At 32.5% G+C, this 22,381-nt stretch overlaps 3 protein-coding genes across 13 annotated transcripts in view; 1 reads left to right on the top strand and 2 right to left on the bottom strand.

Annotated features, from left to right (window-relative positions):
- LOC100749869 (peripheral plasma membrane protein CASK) overlaps positions 1-721 on the bottom strand; it is a 263,940-nt gene extending 263,219 nt beyond the window's left edge. For 5 of the 8 annotated variants that reach the window (XM_024364715.2, XM_012394923.2, XM_024364716.1 and 2 more), the window contains exon 1: positions 1-721. The gene's annotated coding sequence lies outside the window, so the exon portion shown is untranslated. The other 3 variants (XM_024364717.2, XM_024364718.1, XM_003486179.4) reach the window with 1 other exon arrangement.
- Positions 722-4,352: 3,631 nt separating this feature from the next.
- Positions 4,353-5,035, bottom strand: LOC112212068 (the record flags this gene model as incomplete). The annotated part of the gene is made up of 3 exons (XM_033318640.1): positions 4,353-4,548; positions 4,698-4,783; positions 4,889-5,035. Coding segments are annotated over 3 exons (429 nt in total), but the record flags the coding sequence as incomplete, so codon positions are not given.
- A 737-nt stretch (positions 5,036-5,772) lies between these two features.
- LOC100749628 (autophagy-related protein 16-1) overlaps positions 5,773-22,381 on the top strand; it is a 608,083-nt gene continuing 591,474 nt past the window's right edge. For 3 of the 4 annotated variants that reach the window (XM_024364655.2, XM_033318636.1, XM_033318637.1), the window contains exons 1-8: positions 5,773-6,232; positions 6,415-6,673; positions 6,775-6,937; positions 7,060-7,148; positions 9,471-9,524; positions 10,087-10,225; positions 12,407-12,512; positions 13,996-14,138. In XM_024364655.2, coding sequence (XP_024220423.1) covers positions 6,103-6,232; positions 6,415-6,673; positions 6,775-6,937; positions 7,060-7,148; positions 9,471-9,524; positions 10,087-10,225; positions 12,407-12,512; positions 13,996-14,138 — 1,083 coding nt within the window. In that variant the 5' untranslated portion in view covers positions 5,773-6,102. The remainder of the gene's footprint in view (positions 6,233-6,414; positions 6,674-6,774; positions 6,938-7,059; positions 7,149-9,470; positions 9,525-10,086; positions 10,226-12,406; positions 12,513-13,995; positions 14,139-22,381) is intronic. The other variant, XM_003486176.4, reaches the window with a different exon arrangement.

Raw genomic sequence — 22,381 nt, 5'->3', positions numbered from 1 at the left:
AAAAGGCGCGTCAATGCTATACGAATTCGTAATAATTCGTTCGGTATTCAGATACGCTTCGTCTCTCTCCTCAGTAGGCCTGGGCCGACGGTGTGCTGTTGTTTCGTGTCGTGCCGTGTGAAATACGCGGCGGCGTGAACGTAGCCGCGTATAGTGGATTCACGGCCGCCTTCGTTCTCCCACCCTCTTCTCGCGTTCTATCCCTTTCTTTCCACCGATAGCGGCCAATTCGTTTTCCTCTACGCGCACGTTACGCACATACACACATATAATATATGTACACAGCTGTGGATAATACACCCGTGTTAGCACGCCCGATTGTCGTCGCACTGGCACTCCGATCGGTACACGCGAGTCCGCAACCCGTATACCTCTCAGCTATATTAGTAGACAGTAGGTGAAATTTTGCACGATGGCCAAGGGTGCCGAATACACAACCGACACCGCCTTTAAACCTTGCCTTGCTGTTGCCGGCAAAGACAGTATACACAACTGACGAAAATATACGTAATACGGACGTTTACACGATCGTGTCCTGACTCAACTACGAAGAAAACCGGATCTAGCCGAATCGGTTGTCTCGACGGAACAGTCGGTCGTGCAATTAACAAGAGCGATCAGCGAGAAGCGACCAGACAGACACCGATGTCACTACACACACTTTCCTCGTCTGTCAAAGGCTGGAGTAGACTCACTCGCTCCGAAGCAAGACTGGTTGCATAAAACGCGGCGAGCGACTGCGCCGACCAACTGCCTCCCCTCTGGCCCCTCTGAATAAAAGTCCCATATGGTGGGGCGGGCGTGGCGCCGCTTCGCGTGCAACCTTTGGCGCTTTAACAGTTCTGTTTTTTGTTTCTTCCCCCTCGACTGCAATATTCGCCAATCGTATGCAACGCTACAATCGAGCATATCTGCAATATTCGTTGATGTTCAACCAGGCACATGAAATACCGACATCCAAAATTACTCCAATGATAAATCCTGCAATCCATCGAAGGAATTCAATTTTGAAAATATAGGATCATCGCCTAAATACACATCTGTGCTGATATTATATGGGAATTGGTTAAAGTTCAACTATACGTCTATAATATAACTCAATTGTAGAAAGCGATAAAGATGCACTTTGCGTCATATCTACGGTACATACGTCTCATCTGTGACCACGCCACACATTCTGTAATACCGACCATTTGAAGGTTTTATTACACCCTCTACAATTTATAATATTATGTCGAGTACGATTAGTTCGTTTGAATGTGTTCCGTTTATTTGAACAAAATTAATTTATTTGAATGTAAATTATTATTATATGAACGAGAAAACGTATATAATAAACAAAATCATTAAGCTGTTATTATATGAACTTCAGTTATATCATTGACTAAGGACAGACGTTCGACGTGATATCAAATTGGAACTTTGTTTCTCGGATTCTGAAATACCGACTAGAACAAAATCAGAGTGTTTCTTATGCTCTTTGGGATTTGATATGGCGAATAGAGAAATAATATTCAATTCAATTATCATGAGGTACGCGTCAATTACTCGCAATTCAATAAAGAATAAAGAATATCGGCTGGCTTCGATAGACTTAAACTTCATTTGAATGTCTGGCATCTCAGTTCACTCAAAATATAAAGTATCGAAGTTCACGAAAATGTTCGAATTAAATCTAGTTCACGTACCTGAATTATTGCGAAGCAATTTTTAAAATAACCGGGCGTTTGAGGGCGGAGCTAATGCTGGTATAAAGCGGGTGTGATAGAGGAAGACTGACACTTGTCTGAATTGTTTCTTACAGTGATTTTCAATTTGACGTTAATTGGCAAGTGAATTGTATGTAAAAATATTACATATCCGCAATTAAATCTCCAAGAATAGAATGGTATGTTCTTTTAGATCTCTAAAGACATTTTAGTTAGATATTACACATTTTATTTATATTGTACGCGATAAACGTGGAAACCTTTCTCGAGGACCCGTGTCAGTTGTCAATAAACGCGACGGACCATGTGCCGATAATCTAAACATTCCCCGACATTGAACCGTTGATCGGTTTCAGCCAGTCTCCGAGCAAATGTCGAAAGGACAAGATCCAAAGCTTCAGTTGCCTTCGCTACATTAAATAGCTAAGTAAATGAACTGTGACTCGTTCTTTTCTTTTTTTTTTTAAATAATATATGCTTGTTAAAATATGTGCTTGTTACATGCATATGTAGACAATGTATTTTTTAAACAGGCACTTGTTTTAATATAAATAAGTGGCGTTCGAGTCTGCCAGGATCCATTTGTGTCCTGTCAGTGAAAGATCAAAGAAACTATTAGTGATTCACAATATAATTAATTATTCACAATCAAATTTTGAAATATAATTTTTATACTTTTCACAGAATCTTCTTAAGATCCGGTGCTCAATCCGTGCCCAAATCGCGCCTAATTTGTGCCTAATTCATGTCTAATTCGTGCCTAATTCGTGTTCAGTCCGTGTCCAATCCGTGTCCAATCCGTGCCTAATCGATACCCAATCTGTATCCAATACCCACACCCTATTCTCTGAGGTAAGTATGCATAAGTAAGTGTAAAGCTTTAAAATATTAGTACAAAATTTCTGCAAACCTAGAAATCGGTAAAACAGATTAGTAGGATAAGGAACGTAACTTAAGTTGGTATTTCATCCTGCCACTTCTTTATGAATTATATTCTCCTGGTAAAAAATCATTGATATTACTACAAATTCTTAGATATTGATAGAATTTTCAGACAATTTTGCGATTTCGTATTAGGAGCATATAATTTGTAAAGAGATAGCACGAATAATAACTCATTTTAGATGTAACATGAAATAATTTTTCGTGTTCCACGATTTATAAAGATTTGTGTAGAACTATAAAATTGCACATTATTATTGTAGAGAAAATAAAAAATTCCATGCATCTATAGTACGCGTCTATGCATAATCTATATAAACGTCGGTTGAAACAGTGATTTTCAAGATAACCTAATGTGCTGTTAACTTTTTAACGCTCTAACCACATAAATAATTTCATTTTCGAAATTATCAATGGCATGAACATTATATTATTTTTATATTTTTATTCCAATTAGTAGGAATGATAATCGAATTCACTTAATCATTCTTTTTCTTCCACACTACATCACTACAGTTAAGGTTATATATATATGTTACGTCGCGTAACGCTCTACCTAGCCTAGGCCACACACCGCGGGCAAGATGGCAACCAGATGTCTTCGGATACTCACTATGTACCCTCAAGTACCTTCCATAAATCTCATAGATTTCCTAGTAGAGGTCCTTCAAACCAAACAAACGTCTGTTTCCGAAGAATTTCTAAAGACTATTGTCTACCACGGCTTGACAAGGGAAAGTTAGTTTTTCTCACGTATGATGCAACTTTCCTCCCACTAACCATTTTCTCTCGAGGGCGGTTAAGACCCTTCGTTTAACCAATTAACAACGAAGTCTATTCCCTCACTCTCCTAACTAAAATCGTCACCAACAAATCCGATGGTCCCGTGCGCTAGACACACCCATCCTTAGCTTTCCTCCGAAACAGCATCGTCTCCCAAGACAGTACTGATTTTACATCCTTCGAACGGTCAACATCCTTCCACCGGGTATACACATCCGTAGATCAGTCATTCACTCATCTCGTACATACGCACCAGTGTAACTACCTACGTTATAAGTTAGTGGAATAAACGGTGAAATATAACTTACTACTGTGTCATATTCATTCAACCACCTCTGTTATCTTAACCGAAACAGGGGAACGACTACTTCGCGGCGTCGATTCACCGAATCGTAGCGAGAATTTACGCCTCTCGCTGACGCGTTTTCCTCGCGACCGCGTCTCTCCGCGAACGGTCGTAACAATATACGTATATGTACATATGCATATACGTACATATATCTGTATAGCAGATGTAACGCGTCGCTAAATAAAGCAATATAAGTAATTAAAATACTAATTGCACTATTGCGTAATGAAGTAATGCTTTATGAGATATTGTAGTAGTATAAAATTCCATAGTTCATTTCTGATCATAGGACATTCTGCCATACACTTTATTTGTAATTTCATACAAGACTTTAGTTTTATTTTAAATCGCTATTATACATGGAATCTGTACCTTGTATGTGATTATAGATTGTCGATTATAAATTAATATAGATTATAGAGGTGCAAGTACGTTTTGTTTAACTGATATTACATACCACTTTGCCAGTGATAAAAGTAGAATATCATGCATTTATACATATGACGAGTTAAAGGAAGAACTTTATTTATTGGTATTCAAAAAATGGGTTTATTTTTTATTAACTTTTACTATCGTACATATGTTAATCCTTCGAAAACATCTTCCAAATCTTCTTTTTGTCCAAAAACAGTTAATACCATGATTGCTTTATTCCGTCCCCACCTTTGTCGAACTGCGTACGTTCCGAGTGCTATAAATTTTACTTCCTGTTGGAGGTATTTCAAATGTCTGTGGTCATATCCCTTCAAGATTACTATTCTTTGTCTGTTTTTACATAATAGATTAGATGAATTATGTATCACGTTTATCTTTCTTCTTATTTGCAAGAGAAGTTAAAAGTTAAATATAAAATCAATATCATAGATTGCTACAGACAATTATCAATATAGAAAAATTAGTATAGCATATAATACCCATTCTTTGTCCAGCTATCAATATATTGACATTTCACCTGGTCAGTGTCTATTATATTATAAAGGAGCATTAAACCAACTGCTATCTAAAATTAATTAGTATAATTTACATTATTTAAATTAAATATGTATATTTTAAAAAAGTTATTTTGTGGCAATTATTAAATAATTTATATTTATATCACGCTTACATTTGCCGCTGCTGTTCCTCGATTCATATGCAAATCGGTATTAAGTATGGCATAAAATACATATTGCATTGGACCAGGTTGACGTCGATTATTGACATGATTTTTTTGACGCCTTCTAATTATTTGATTACTATTTCTATGATTGAGTTATCCAAACTTTCTTTTATTTTTAAAAAATTCTTGGCGCTTAACAATCAATTAATATAAAATTACATATAATTTAAAGAAATATTTATACCTGTTAGTTAATTCCAATTTATTAACCGTATCTTTATTTGATTTTTTTTCGTGACACCGTTCGTTTCTTTTCCTGTATTTCATAGTAACAAAACTTTTCGAACGTGGAAGACAAGCCAAAAAATATTTGTTTCTACATTTCAATTTTGATTGCTATTCTACTAAAAAATATGCTAATCAATAGTAATTAATATAATATAAATATTGGTTTAAAAATGATGAATCCAAAATGCAAATTAAACATAGAGTAATGAATATTTTCTATGAATATTTTCAATATATTTTATATTTTAAAATATATTGAACAATTTGTTTTTAAGAATTTTGTTTTTAAGAAATATTTTGAAGAAGACAAATATCAAACCTAGATAAATGGAATGTGATATCAGCTGAACAAAACGCGATGCAGCGAACTGCTTCATCATCTGCCGCACATTAGTTTACTTTGTTCATATTCAAATATATCCCATCTTAATTGTGAATAAATAATAGGCGTTTATTCTAATTTATCTATGCTACTTATATATGATGTAATTGATTACTGAATAGAAGTTGCAGCAAAATATTTTATCATTTGTTACCGACTTCAGTGAAATTGTGTTTGAAATTCAAATACTGAAGTATCGAAATCTCGCAGAGCACCCATATCGATATTTCGAATAACCGGCAATTTCAGGGTAGCAGTGTAGTGTTTGGTATACTTAGGTTAGAATAGCTATTTTCATAATTAAGAATATTCGTGATAAATTTGAATGTCATGTGATTAGTAAGACGTTTTTCGATGTTAATGGTGATTAATGTTCAAATGAAACATTACTGGTCTAAGATAAATTTTTTGTGATAAAGCAGTGTATGTCGGAGGTTGCCAAAATATCTACCAACTGTTCTGCTGTCAAATGTTTTTTATACAACTTTGATAAGAAAAGACAAATAATTTACATCACAACAATAGTAAAGAGATATTTCATGCACTGAAAATGGCCGCGAGTGAATCAGGTGCATCATCACATTCTAGGGAAGATAGTAATTGGAGGAAAGATCTAATTTTACAATTACAAGAAAGAAACAAGAAACAAACATATTGTTTCTTAGATCTTATTAGTTTACGTAAGATTTCTTTTCATGTAATTCTTAATATAGTTAGTTACAAAAATTTAAGTGATATATTATCAACTTGTTATTATTATTATATTTTGACTTGATGCGCTACAATCTTTTTAATATCCATTGAAATGTACATATATCATTCTTTGAATTAATAGATATGCAATACTATCTTTATTTTATAGATAACAGATTGTTTGAAAGTGCAAACACATTACGTGGAGAAAATATACAACTAACCGTAGCAAATGAAACTCTACGCCGAGAAGCAGCTAGTGGAACTCCTGGTTTAAGTGTAAATGCTGATCTTGAAGCTCGTCTTTTAAAGCAAGCAGAAGAATTAGCAACATTACATAAAAGAAAAGGAGAACATACGCAACAAATAGTAGATCTTAATAACAAATTGCAGGAAATGTTGAAGGAGCTTCAAATCAAGGAAGCTAGGTATGTATGTCTTTTTTCATTAACAGAATTGCAAATTCTTCCAATCATATATGTATTATACGTTTCAATAATTAATTTCATAATATTTGTAAAATTTACAGTGTGGTAGAAAGTATGGAGCTCAATGCCAATTTACGTTTAGAAGTATCAAAATCTCTTAGCAGAGAAAGAGAGCTAGAAAGTATTAATCAAATGTTAAAGGATGAGCATCAAGCCTTGCAACTTGCTTTTGCATCTTTAGAAGAAAAACTTAGAAAAACACAGGTATTTATAATATAATATGCAATGTAAAATATTTTTCGCTAATATCATAATTTGTATGATTTATGTTTGATCATAATATATATTTATATTTGTAAATGCTAATATATTTTTAATATTTATAGGAAGAAAATCGCCAATTAATAGAACGTTTGATTAAGTACAAAACACGAGATGCAGAGAAAGTAAATGAAGAAAACGACAATTTTCTGAAGTAAGTACCATATTTATTTCTTTTTTGCTGGCGTTTTGTCCTTATTAATTGTCCTTTCTCCTTCTATTAATTTTTTGTTTATATAAAGCAAGTAATTTAAATTTTTGTGTAAGATTATTATTGTTTCCTTGCACATATCTTGTATTGTTAAATAGAAAATGTGATGGCTTTTGACCTAATTGTAACATAATTACAATTAGTATATTTTTGTAAATAATAACTAATTGTATGTATCATATGTTTTCTGAAACCATATGTTCATGCAAAGGTTGTATCATTTCCAATATATCTTTATTGTATCTTTAATCTTTTATTGCTATATTTTGCGTAGGTTAGATCTCTTCTACTTGCTTATTGTATATTTTCTTTCATAATTTATCCTCAAATGCTTGACTAATTGCTGCAGTTTGTGTATTTTAATATAATATGTAGGATTTATAATCTTTTCTTAATTGGAAGCTCTTTAATTAAATTTTACTATCCATAAATTTCAAATTTTATTGCACAAAAAACATATATATATATTTACATCATCCATTCTCATCATCCAAAATTCGTATGATTCGTACTAGTACAGAGGATTTTAGTAGTATAGTTATATTTTTTAATATTATAATTATAATTATATTTTTTATAGATAGATTTTGTTTGCATTTGAGAATTACTGACATTTTATTTCTTAGTGATAAAATATTTTCATTATTGTAATAATTTATCTGTAATTGCATGATATGTTAATCACATTCTGGAGATACTAAAATACATGTAATGTGTTTGGCATATTATACTACATACATATTTTTGTGTTTAAAATAAGCTAAATAGGGAATATTTTATTCAGAATTCAATAAGACATTATCCTTCAGATATCTGGAATAAATCCTAGAATTCTTAAAGTTTTTGTAACTATTCTAATACGCCATAAGCTTCATTTTGTACATATCTTGCAGTAGCAATGAATAAAAATCATAGCAAATATGCTATCGATCGCATACGATGTTATGTACCGTCTGTCGGCAAAAACTCTCACATTTTGAATAGATATAATATCTATTAGATATAATAAACTTGTGTCTTTTCAAGAATTATCCAAATGAATATAGAAAAAAAGAAATAAGCATTTAATATTTATAAAACACATTTATATATGCATGTTTTTATATATGCATATGTATAATTTTTAACTTTTTAAATCTTATAGACCCATACATACGCCCAGTTATCAGCGTGTAGTACATACATGAAGTTACATTTGTACTTCGTGCTTTAAAATAACTTTATCAGTATGCTTCATTTATATAATATACAATTATATAAAATATATAAATGAAACAGATTTTTTATATTATGATAAGGAAACAAAAATTCTGTCGCAGAATTTCGTAATACAATTATAGTTTCTTTCATCGTTTCTTACATTTGTTTTCATTACATACATAATATATATTAATAATACTAAAATTAAATTAATAATCTAAGAAGATATTTTATACTAATAAATCAAGACAAATTTTACATTTTGCTACATTATCATAGAAAGTTTTGCATATAATTTTGATACCTTTTAGCAATTATGTTCTCTATCAATAGTTTTAAATTTACGAATGCCATATGCACGAAATTTGGAATTATTAATTTTGTTAGCATGATGGTACTATACTAATTTGAAAGTATTTTGTTATTAACGGTTTAATAAAGTTCACATATTCCATTTTCACTATCTATTGTAGGTACATAGAATATTTTCTTTAACATTGTTTTTTATCACTTCAAAATAATGCATTTGTATCATATATGTATTTTTAAAGTGAGAAGTTTTTTTAAATTTGGAACAAAAAGAATTCACATTGTGACAGCAGTATTTTCAATTAATAGAACAAGAAAAATATATGTACAGGGTAATCTTTTGCTATATTTAAATTTTATTTTTGATAAGATTATTGCAGTTAACTGAATTTTCAAATTCTATGATTTTATGACCAGTAAGTGTAAAAATACATATCTCTTTTGACTTTGGATATTTTGAAACGTTTTTTGATACATTATTATACACTATATGTTAATTTTTTGAATTTAATGTAGATTATGTTTGAATAATTGATTATATTTTCTTGATACAATACATTTTAATATGTTTAATTAAAAATTATGAGATTTTATTAAAACTAACATTTGAGTCGGTTACAAATATTTACAAATCATTTAAGATAGTATGCAAAATATTAAACTTTTCACAGAGCGCGAGAATGAAGGGATACGTCAAGATACCATCATTGTAGCAATTACATTAGCACTTCACAATGCTTGACATTTTATTTTCAGTGAGAGTTTTTCCAGTCCCACAGCCTTTTTGATGCAAACCATATCAAAATTTGGGTAAGTTTGTGCAAGTGACGCGACAAAAATTATGCTTATAGCTCAATACAGCTTTGGGTCGTTTCTTAAAGGAAGCTGATCATGTCATACGTTCGCATATGTCCATACTTTTCGTTTGTTTTTGCTTTTGTGTTCATGTTTATTATATATGTATTATTATAATACAAAATAATATAAAAAAGTAAAGTGAGCGAGTGAATTTAAAATAAATGAAGAGAATTAAAAAAAAGCAATTATGCTGAAACATATGTTTTACTAAATAAATACGTAAACTTAATAATTATTAAATACAAATAAATATAACTAATGTAAATAATAAAAATAATAAGATAAACGTTTAAAATAACAATTAATTGGGAGATTTATTGTTAATATGAAGAAATAACAACAGCGAAACGTTGGTTTTACTAATTGTTTTACCTTGCATGAAACATAACAATACAATGATCAAAGAGAAAGGGCAACTTTCCGATATCTTTGGGTATTTATATGCAAGAATATTTTATTTCTAATAGTTATTGAATCATTATTAAATCGTGGGCATGTGTATATATTTTTTCAGAAAAAGGCAAGCAAAAGTGCAGAAAGAGTTGGAAGATGCGGCTCGCGACACACGACCTGTTAGTCCCGATAGATCCAGTTTAAAAGAAGGAATCTCTGGTCTTCCTACTGCGGTTCCAACAAAAGTATCCGTCACGTTTGTACGTTGACAAAACTTTAATTTATGAAATACTTTATATTACGCTATTACTGTGGAAATTCTAGTACAAATGTTTATTAATTCGTTGTAACACGAAAATGCATGTTTTGTATGACAAAATAAGAAAGTTGTTGGATGCAAACTCGATGCTTGATATTTGCAAAATTTATGTCACGAACAATTACACGAGCATTCTGTTTTCATGTTACTCCTGCATTAATATTATTAATAATCATACAATGATTTTAAATGTCCAATTAAACATTCTTAGATTATTGAAAAAGAATTGGAACCACATAATGCATCAGAAATGATTTGAATACGTGGTACATTTATAAATCGAATACTTAAAGTATTTTTTAAAAAGATATGACATATATTTATATATATATAAATATATATATTTTTATAGAGAGAAGAATTATTTATAGTACAAACTTACGTCATTTATTCTTTGCAACCTTATCAAGATTTAAAAAATTTTTATTAAAAAAATTATTTTTTTTTCTTTTCTTAAAAAAGAAACTAAATTGATATTAATTGCATACCATTTTTTAATTAGAAAATATTGTCATATTGACGTGCATATGCAACATTCGTTTTCGTTTAATGAATTTACATGTCTTATATAGATATAATTTATCCACATATTATGTATCTACAAATCAACGAAAAATAAATACACTATTTTTATTACTTTTTATAAGCAGATTAGCTGTTAAAAGGTCTAATTTCTTTCAAAAATAGGTAGAGCAGATATATGTATTTATATGGATCTTTTACAAATAGTTATTCTGACAGTGTTAATAAGTTTTTTCTATATAACAATGTGATTTCATAGAAAGAATATCTATCACTATATTTACTAAAATTAGGTATCAGGATAATATCGATTGGTTTAAGTTAGTTCCGTGTGTCTAGAACAATAAGCTACTTAATGGGAATATACTTAGTTATTGAATACATATATTATTACTGTTTATGGAACTTGTATTTCTCATTTATGCATGTTATGTTACTAGAATATTCATGTACGTGTTATTATACGATTATGTATTTTAGCGGTGTTTACAATCACGTAAAGTCTATTTTTTGTTATATTCTATTTGGGTATATGTAAGAAATATGTATTATTTATAGTATAGACAGGTTAAATATATTACAATGTCATGTTATTTAAGTTAGTTAAGTATGTTTGTTCTCCATTTAAAAATATATCAAGGTGTTAGTATATAGTACAGTAAACACTACAATTTAAATTATTATATTATTTAAAAGGGGAAAAATGATGTGGATATTAAAACTGTTTTGTAATGTATCTATATGCTTTACTTTAATACCATTTATACTAAGATTTTAAATGAGAACACACAGTGTAATTCGCAAATCATAGTTCATCAATACAATTTGTTCTAATAAAAATTGTATGAATTTTTGAACCATTTTGCATTTAGTTTTAACGAGTATGGACTGTCTATTATATAAATAACATCCAAGTTTAATGTGTTGTATTTAGTTACATATCTTCAATACTAAAGCATTTTACATTGAATATATTATTATATTTATATACAATGAAATTGATAGAACGCGCGATTTGTGCATGAAACCTATTATACATTTATTTCGATATTTATAAATGTAATGCATTTTGCTATTAGTAGGATTATATTTTATATTTTTTCATATTCTACGACCTGTTTATCGAATATTACATTCATTGGACATTGCTATTAATGATAGAAAAATTTCTATTAATGAAAGCAATGATAATGAAATTCATAGTTAAATAATATTAGCTTCGTTAGTTTTCAAATGTTCAATATTTTTAAGTATTTCTGCCATTTTGTCAGCATTTTCAAAAGAAAAAAGAGTGTATTTTATATATTAGTAACTACTTTAGATAGAAGTTTCTTATAAAAAGTAGCAGCCTTATAAATTTTAAAGTCCTCGCGATTTAGTAAACGGTATAGGTAATGTAAATAAGGTTTTACACAGGGTTTTATGAAATATTAAACGATAATGATCTTCTCGAAACAAATTTGTACTTTAAACACTTTGTTGTAATCCAAGTTGACAACATAATTACAATCTGATACGCTTGTTATTATTAATTACTGCCCCATGCATGCACCTAAAAGTTTTCAAAATTTATACGTCAAGTGTTTAATAACCCTTACAGACTGCACACGACGGAGAAGTTTATGCCGTAAAATGGTCTCCCGCCGAGAGGATGCTTGCCACCGGTGGAGCTGACAGGAAGGTGAAGCTTTGGAATATCTCAAAAGGTGATTAAGTGAAACAAAATCGTACTATTAGAACGGTCGTCTATTATTTAAATGTTCGTCACGGTACGCGTCACAGATAAACGAGCAATTAATCAAGGTAAACGATTCTTTGAACGGCCCCTGCTACGCAAATATTGCGTCCAAGCATCGAGATCCCCATGTGTATAATCTATTTAGTGGTCCCCTATTATTCAAATTTGTAACGAGCTGCAATAGATCGCGTAAATTATTACACCATTCTCGTTTCAGTCACAAGTCTCACTGGGTTTATCGCTCGGATTCGTTGAACGTCACAAGAGTCCAGAATTAAACGCGGTAATGTCAAACAGTACGGATACCTGATTGCATTAACCGCTCTCGAAGCCAATGTGAAATTGGAAACTTTGAAAATTTAAATAATCAATCATAATGCCTGCTGTTGTACGATTCTGTCACAGTAATTTAGCATCACCTTAATATCTATCAAATTTCCTTACTTTAACGAGGCTACGCAGGCCAATCAAGCGATACGAAAGTCACTTTAAAATTTCATTAAAACTTGCTATAATAGGCCAATTAAAACTTTGTTGCCATCTTTTGTTCATGAATACGTGCTTTGGAGATTTCCCTTTCACACAACAAAGAGCCCACTGTAGGATGTAATCAGTGTTCGCCATGCGCTATTACGGTAATTAATTTTATTAAAAAATTTCAAAAACATCTTAGAATGACATTTATATGCAGCTATTACATACCAGTTTTACTCTATGATGAGTTCTATCGTGCTATATTATCAAGTTTATTGATGGTTATTATAATAAGATGGTCTAACTATTAGAAGAGTAAGCAAAAATAGGCAGGTGCCACGCGAACAGGAACAGGAGATGACGCGCAAGGCGAAGCGTATCGCGACATGTTCTCAAAAGGTTCTTTTCTCTTCACTGTCTGAATGAAGTATGTTAACGAATCAACAGGTTACTTGCGATGCGTTAGTGGATGGCCGAGCTACAACCAGGCGTTTATTAAAGTCCTGTCCGCCGCTAGAAACGTTTCCCTGCTATGGCCGAACGATCACACGTGCTATAACGTGCTTAAATGTAATCTCTGCGCCATGTTGCAAATTGGATGAAACATCCGTCCTTATTGTTCGGGTTATATCCGCTTAGCCCGTCACTTCGACGGCTTCTCTCGTAATCTTCGACTTCTGCTTCTCTCCATATTTCTATACCGCTTTATCTTTCATTTTTAATTCATTTCGATTTTCTTCGTTTCTTTTATTCCACTCAATGACCATCACTGTTTCCATTGAATTTCGTAGTTTGATTGATTCAATCGGTTAGGAAGGAAAAGATATGATTTGAAAAGAGATTAATAGCAGATAGAAGAACGAATGGTATCGGAAACAATCGATGTAGAAGCAATAAATTACAAATAATTCAAATTAGTTGTATTTTGAAGCTGTATTCGTTACAAATTTAGATTTATGATAAATATTACGTTTCAGGTATGTCAGAGAGTAAAGGAGTACTTATTGGCAGTAACGCTGGGGTGATGTGCGTCGATTTCGATTCTACGGGAACGCTGATGCTTGCAGCGTCGAACGACTACGCCAGCCGGGTGTGGACCGTCAATGACTTCCGGCTAAAGGTAAGTGGAAAAGTTTGCATGCAGCTGATCTTGCAAAAATATGTAGCTTGTATTTTACTCATCGAACCATCGTTGACGTACTTCGTTCTTTTTCATGTGGTAATTTTTGTATTCAAATAGCGTATGCTATATAGATTATGTTTATATATGTGTTCGAATATTATTTAAATATAATTTGTTCGAAGTCGGGTAATGAATAATTTCAGAAGTAGAATGGTGAAAATATAAATAGAGAAATGTTCGTTCGTAATTTTCAATTTTCTTTTCTATAATATTAAATTTAAGAATCTATCTCTTTTACTTTGAATCATTATATTTCAAATGTTTATATTACAGTCTAAAGTAAATTGAATTTGATATTCTCCATTGTATATTTATATCTGTAATAATAATGCGTGGTGTCTCGTTCGCGGAATATAAAATCCTTATACCTATCAATAATATTACCATTGCAAAATGTTTATCGCATCAATCGATTGTCAATATCGTTTCATACTGCGACAGATTTTAATTATAAATTAACATATCGCGATAGACGAATGATCACACAAAATCACGTAAAAGCACATAAATTATTACCGAATTATTATGACAATGCGGATACATTAAAACAGCAGACCTTATTTTTATTTATTGTTGTATATATATCATGCTACATTGAGGAATAAAGAAAGATTTCCATGAAAAAGGAGTAAATGGCTAAGAAAGCACGATAATGAGAGGTTTCTATGTTCTCCTTATGAAAATATGATTGGCTCCGTAGTGTGTCCTAGGAAGTGTATAAACAGATGCTTAGCAAAACGCGCATTAAATTACAGAGCTATTCCAAGGCGAGATGGTCTGTGAATCTGCCAGCACTAGAATATGAAATTTATCGTCACCTTTCTGGGCGACCTATTATGCCGCGTTTCATGTAAATCTGTTGTCGAGAGATCGTAAAGCTAATGACGATTCGCAAAAACTATTCCAACAGAATCGTTCCGTGAAATCATTCGAAGGATCTTCAACGCCACCCTTGTCTCCTTGAAATAGGCTACACTTCTGGGATGCTTCCATAATCTTTCACAAAAGAATAATACTGTCTCCTTTCATCGATGATGTCGATATTCTCTCATCTAAAGTTTGTCCTAGTTTCGTTCCCTACCGACTCTTCATATTGGTAAGGAACTGAAAGTTTTGTGGTTATCTTCCTCGCGTGTACTATCTTCCTCTTTGTGCTTGCTTCGCCAGATCTCGTTAAAAGGAAAGAAGTCATCAGTTGAATGATTGTTGTTTTTTACATGTTCAGTAGAGCTTCTTGCGTTGAGATGAAAGACATGCGTATACGTTGAGCACGTAGATACGTAGTTTTTATGAAAAGCATCAATTGCTTTTAGACTCGGATACCATATATGTAATTGTATTTTTGCTATTATATGTTGTTATTTTGATGAAATCGTGAAGATTGCGTGTCTACGGTGACGTCGTAGAATAACTTCTGACGACTATCGTGAAGTTTATAAGCTGGTTTGAGATGGAGAAAAAGATTTAGCGTGGAGGCTGCTGTGTTATTGTTCAAGGTTTTTATCACACTTTGATGTCCTCTTATTTTCCATACTCGGAGGAGTATGATACCAGAAATGGTACCGGTTAACGTGTTATTGTAGGCAAAATATTTACTTGTACGATATTCTTATCGGAATAATTGAATCGATATAAATTGTAAAATGACGTAAGAAACGCATATATTATTCTTATTCTAGGCTAAAATATTCTTTCTTTAAAAGCTTCCTAGTATTTCCAATTATTATACGAGATGCTATATTTCAAAATAAATAAATCGAAGTTATGAGTTGTTTAAATATAATGTTCTAAATAACTATTTATCTATAAAGATATGTAAAAGTAGTCTGAAAGGAATTAGCACAAATTCAGAAACTTTATAGTACGTACAACAAACATGGACAAGTACTTATCTCTCTAGCAAATTATTTTCATAAGAACCTAGAACTTTTGCACAACCTATCGTTTCTTTACCAGGATAACGCGTTGAGCAAAGAATCAAATTTGTCTGTGTTGAACAATCATACGGAGGACTTAGTCGTCGACAATATGTAAGCGTGCAACAAGCGCGAGCGTATCTACGAAAGGTAGATTGGACGATAGCGTGACTTTACAATTCCATGACATACTTCATAGTGCGTTTCTAAAATGCATTGTAAGATTTCAGGCTGCTTGCTATGCGGTAATATCGCCGTTTATAGCTGTGGCGTTGCCAATGGAATACAATGTGTAATATATCTGTATGAAGGACGGTCGGTGTATTGTTCGCGTATCGTTGGACATGTTAAATGTGATTATTCGTCGCCCTCGGATCGTGACTGTTATATACGGGTATTTCATCCGCTCGGAGGTCTTCCTCTCGTTTCTCTTCCCTTCAAGCCCCCTTTTTTCACTGTTCACCCGACGCACTTTTTCCTGGCGTCTTGTTCTCGAAGCAAGTCGCGTTGAGAATCCACTCAGCAGCGGCAGTTTCATTCTAAAGATTGGCGGCCAATGGCGCGTAAACTTACGAGAAAACACGCGAACTGTGAGGGATTCGAGGCGTAGCCAAGCCACTCTCGGCTATTCACGATGAAAGGTGCGAGAACTGACCGCTTGATGTTTATTCTCCTCTACTTCGTCTCCAACGGTCTACAATGTTTCTCAGACGTTATTCTCGGAACAGGAACCCTTGATCAATTTCCTTACGTAGCGAGCCAATGTTTCTTACTGCTATTCTCGGTGAAGTTGACTCGTATCAACGCATATGTAAGTACGTCTCTCGTTCTGTAAATTACAGTTCCTTTTATTCAGTTTCTCGTCTCGGCGACGCGACGCGTTCAGGAAATGCGTACGCATAACATTTACTTTCACATCGATTATTCAAAGTCAGTCAGTGAAAAAGTAGTTGGAAAAAGCAGGCGCAATTACGGAATTTCAGTATTTTCTCTAGGAACGAATTGCTCCTGTAAGACGCAGGATCATTCGCGGATAGATTTTATTCGAGCGGTATAATAGATGCGATGGAATTCATGAATAAAGTTTTTCCCTTAATCATAGAAGTACCTTTACTTTTCTCTCAGTTTTTTTTCTTTCTATTTGCTCACAGTGCTTTTTCTAACAAGGAAAAGAGAGATGGAAATGGAGAAAGAAAGAAAAAGAGTTTCTCACAGTAGCGGTAGAATTGAAAGCCATGGGTTATCATCCATTTCTTTCTTTCCCTCTCTATTCCGATCTTCATGGCGGTTTGGATGGTCTCTTCCTTTTTTTGGTCGCTGACCTCGCTTCCTAAATTTTATATTTCTCGCTAGGACCCTTGTTTGTCACCCTCCTGGCAGGGAAACGATGCGTTAAACGAATATCGATGGTATTGGAGGGTACCTGGTCAGAGCGATAATGGACTCAATTTCGCGGCAGTAGGGCGCCAGTCGTTTGGATTTCTCACGTCCCGACACGGTATCGATTCTCTGGCGAAGCCCTCAGTGATTTCCTGGTCGTTCACCATTGTGAAATCGCCATACCTTTTACAATTTTCTCCAATAGAGGTGCAAGCTCTCGCGTTCCTTTTCATGTCCCGTTCTTTGTTCACGATTGTAAATAACAGCCACGTAACAATAACACGAATACCCTTTAATTGTCAAATCGCCACTAACTATAAAAGCATTTGTACCTAAATCATGCATTGTTAAAAATTGAGTGGTACGTTTGGGTGGAATTCTTATTCGTGTGTTAATATGTGAATTATTTTTAATAAACGAAAGAGCTTTTTCTCGTTTTAATTATTACTAGTGATGCAATGGAATTTACCAATTTATAGAGTAATTTGTTTTCTTCGATAAAAGAAATTTAACACCTATGGGAAATTTTACTATATTAAATATGGATTCCATCAAACTTTATAATATAATTCTATTTTACTGTACAGAGTAATAAATTTTATACTTCGCTATAAAATGTATTATATATATATAAAGCAAATTGAATAAAATTCTATATGCGTATAAAATTCTGCTATATTAAATATAAATCCTCTGTTTTATAATATAATTCTGGATTTTATCTTCTTCCAAATAGTCTTTGAGGAGAGGTTTTAACTTATAGTTTCCACTAAATGTGGGTTGAGTTTTCTTATAATTCTGTAAAATAACGACATACGAATTTTAAGTTTTTCATTTACGCTATTAAGAAGAAATGTATACAGGAAGCACGTAAAGATGCAGACAAATGATTAAGACTAATCAAGTTAATAAGTAATGCCATCGAACATGCTCCTTTACAATTGGTTTTAATTATTCGAGATGTACTTTACTATTGAGTTTTATCCCACTTAAATATGGTATTTAAAGCACGTATCTAATACGAACCGAAAGACAGGCATACTTTACTACTTGCCTATACACTTCCGCAATTAACTGATGACTAAGTTCTAACGAGGCTTGGCTCGTTGATTGCTGCTTTATGTCTCGATTTCCTTTTGGCTGGAACACATGAGTTTTTTGTTTGATCGTTGCTAGCCTCTGATCGCCGATATAAAATATATCCTTGTACAGAGTGAAGCTATAACGTCGTGCACTTGAAATATTTTCCCTTCTATCTTTAGAGATACGAAGGAAGTATTCGTTTTGGAAGTTGCATAGCGTTAAGATGCTATAATACGCTGATAATAAACTTTTTTCTCCGGAAATGTATCAGAAAAGTTACTTCAATTTTCTTAAATAATACGTTATGCCTCCTTTTTCCAATGTCGGTGCAATGGCTGTCATTTAGAAAATTTTAATGAATCATAACGTAAGGTCATTAGATATCAAAGAAAAGAGTAAAATAGAGATCTTCACGTTGTGAGAGCTGCTGAAAGTACTGTTCACTTCCATCAATGCAAAATTACAATCATTGAATCTCGGAAGCATTTATTTTGTCTGTTTGATTGTATTATGTGCTGCAATGATTTTGCTATTCGCTACTTTTTGCGTAATACGCTTGTAATTACTCGGAGAATATTTTCCAATAGAAGAATTATTATTTCTTTTTTTTATATGTAATGATCTTACACTGCATCTTTGAAGCTATAAGTCCACAGACGACTTATCGTATCAGGAATAAGAGAATATGACGTGATATTTAACAAAATTAGATAAAATTGGATCACTTGTATCTATAAAAATATTATTACTGGCATTCTGTGACATTTATGAAACTATAATATGCATTTCTATAATGTAACACTTTCTCATGTCTCGAAGAATAACAGAAATGTTGCACGCAATGATAAATTTTCACATGAAAGATTATGCTAATTATTTAGAATTTACATTATATGTTTAACTAAATTTTAACACCTTAACAAGTGTAATGAGTTCTGAATAATACAGATGACAGGTGAAGCAATGGAATAACTTTATTTCTCTTAATCTTCACGATGAAAAGGTAAAAATGATTTTAGAGAGGTAGATGGAAATTAGACAAATGGTCATATTCAAGTCGAAAAGAAAAAGAAGAAAAAAGATGGGTAAACCGGTTCGACTAAAGCTGAAGCGTTAATTCAGGAAACACGAAGGTGCTCTCAGGCGTCATCCAGTAATTTCAGGGTAACACGGTGGGCACTGGGTACCACGATGGTAGTCCCCTTCGTTCAAAGGCATTACTTTCAAGCCGAGCTCAGTAATTACCTTGCAAAATTACCGCATTTACATCCCTAATAGGAATAGGTGGATATAGGTAGGAATGTCAGGTACGCTGCGGGAATATCACGGAGGGAGAAAAAAAAAGTGCAGGGAATTAATCTAAACACTGGCTTCGCGGTGTCCTTGTGCCGCGTGCGTGTTGAAGAGAACGAACCGTTTCTCGTTGTTTCCTCCTGGTATTTTTATTTTCCGTTGCTCATCGATGGAGCTACAAGGAGCGGGTGGCTATCAGTTTTATCGAATTAAGGCCGGATTGCACGTAATACCTATTAAATCCCAACGGTACATGCGGAGAATCCATGTGGCCAGACGCTGCCTCCCATCTTTTATTGATTTATTTCTAGATGATTGCAAATTTCTAGCGGAATTAACGTTTACCTTCTGCCTCGTTTATCTAGCAATTCCATTTATGAAAGGCTGGAAAAATGTTCGGCACCAGTTGCTCGCTTTAAGGTATTCGTTTCTCGATATATATACATTGGATTTTCAGTTCGTTTAAAACAATTTATTATTCTTCGATATTTTTATTGTGAGATATACATTCTGAATTATTTCGGAATAATATAGTATTAAATATTTTTGACAAATAGTTAAGAAATTAAGAAAGGACGATAATAATTCGTACAGCAAATTTTTATGTATTTATTTTTATGTATTAATTTGTATGTTCAAGTTTTTGTTTTTTGTCATTTCCATCGCACATGATAAATGAACAATGAGTGCGTTTGCAATGAAATACTTAATTGTTTGTTATACTTTCATGTTAGGAAATTGTTACATAATCTTTTTTGATACTGTAATATATTAGAAGATGGTGCAATTGGTGCTAAATTGCAGGAACCAATTGATGGCCAAATAAAAAAAAGCGAAATAAAAAAAAGCGAAATAAAAAATTGACTCAAATATGTCATCATCAAGAAATGTTTGATGTTTAGTTTTGCTGCGTGTTTCATTTGGTACAAGAATTTTGTTTTATAATATAAAATTATCATTTTACCATCGTACTTGAGGTGAATGCACTGACAATCGATATTCGTTATAGTTTGTGAAAGTCGGGTTCTTCCTATTTCCTGTCTCATTATTGAGCGTATATAAACCACATATATTATGAATAGTATTCATTGTACGTGTACGTGTCGAGTTATGCAGTTAAGCAGGAACGAAAATTAGCATCCTTGCTCACGTCAGTTTTCTTTGGCCTTACATGCTACACTATTTTTCCCTTTTACTTTCCCCTTTATATTTTTTATATTTAGCCAGCGACAGCGTATTTAGTTCACGCAGGACGAAACACGAGATCTGAATTCAACGCGAGTATGTTTTCAAATACATATATATTCTACGTGTACACTCGCAAAATTTTTTTGGGACATCGTACAGCGTTTTCAACGAGGAAAGGATTTAAATTTCACGTTCATTTTCGTTCTAATTATAATAAATCTTTGTCGAATTTTCTTTAAATATGTTGTTAAATTATGGTAAATTTTAGATATTTTTATTTTAAATGAAATGGAAATGGCAAACGTTTGGCTCTTTTATAGCTTTTACAAATTATTTGGTATTTTAATAATTTGCGTATTTCTCGTTATTTTTTTTTTTTTTTAACATTTACAAATTAACGTTTCGCAGTTTCCTACTAATAGAGAATATTTTGAGTTCGATATACGGAGGTCTATAAATAATTTTCTGTTGCGTTTGAATCTCTCAAAGTTATATGTATAGGAAAATATTCGAAATATTTTCTTCTATCCTGGAAGGACTTCTCTACTTTGCTTTGGTCGCATAAGAATTTTTCATCCATATAAGATTTCTTCGTATAGCTACAAATTTCTGGTTGGTTGACAATTTTTATTTTATGACAAATATATTGCAATTACTATTCTTTTATAAAATACTTCTATTCACTCGTCCATAAATATTACTTCTATTCTGCTCACAACAGAAATAATTCACATTCTGTTCTCATGCTACTTATTAAACTCCATTTTGTGTAAATCAGTATACCGCGTTGTCTATTTCCAATTCCAATTTAGGAACCGTTTGTGTTTCCGCGCAACACTTGGAAACGACAGAATCGGAAACTTTTGCAGATTCTCTGTCGTAGAATGGTGTAAATGTTCTGGCCGTTGGCCAGGGACACGCCTAACGAAATCAGCACGTTTGTAGTGAACAACACACGCGGGACAATGAACAACCTGTAGATATTTGGCCAGCTAACTATGTCTCGAATGGGAGTAGAGAAAGAGACGAAGTGAACCCTTGGTTTACGAAACGGGTGTTAGGTTTGTATAAGAATCTTGGTGGAACTTGCGGTGAGATATATGCATATACATATATACACGTCCATAAATATTACCACGACACCTGCTAACATTTTTCGACTGACATCTTTATACACAAACTTTCTTTATTATCTAGAATCATATCTTACAAATATCGCCCACTTTTTTGTAACATATTTTATAGATATATATATATATATATATACACATATATATATATACATATATATATATACATATATATATACATATATATATA

The sequence above is a fragment of the Bombus impatiens genome, unplaced genomic scaffold (assembly GCF_000188095.3).
Source record: "Bombus impatiens unplaced genomic scaffold, BIMP_2.2 scf_0102, whole genome shotgun sequence".
NCBI lineage: Eukaryota > Metazoa > Arthropoda > Insecta > Hymenoptera > Apidae > Bombus > Bombus impatiens.
This window is presented reverse-complemented; position numbering and strand designations above follow the sequence as displayed.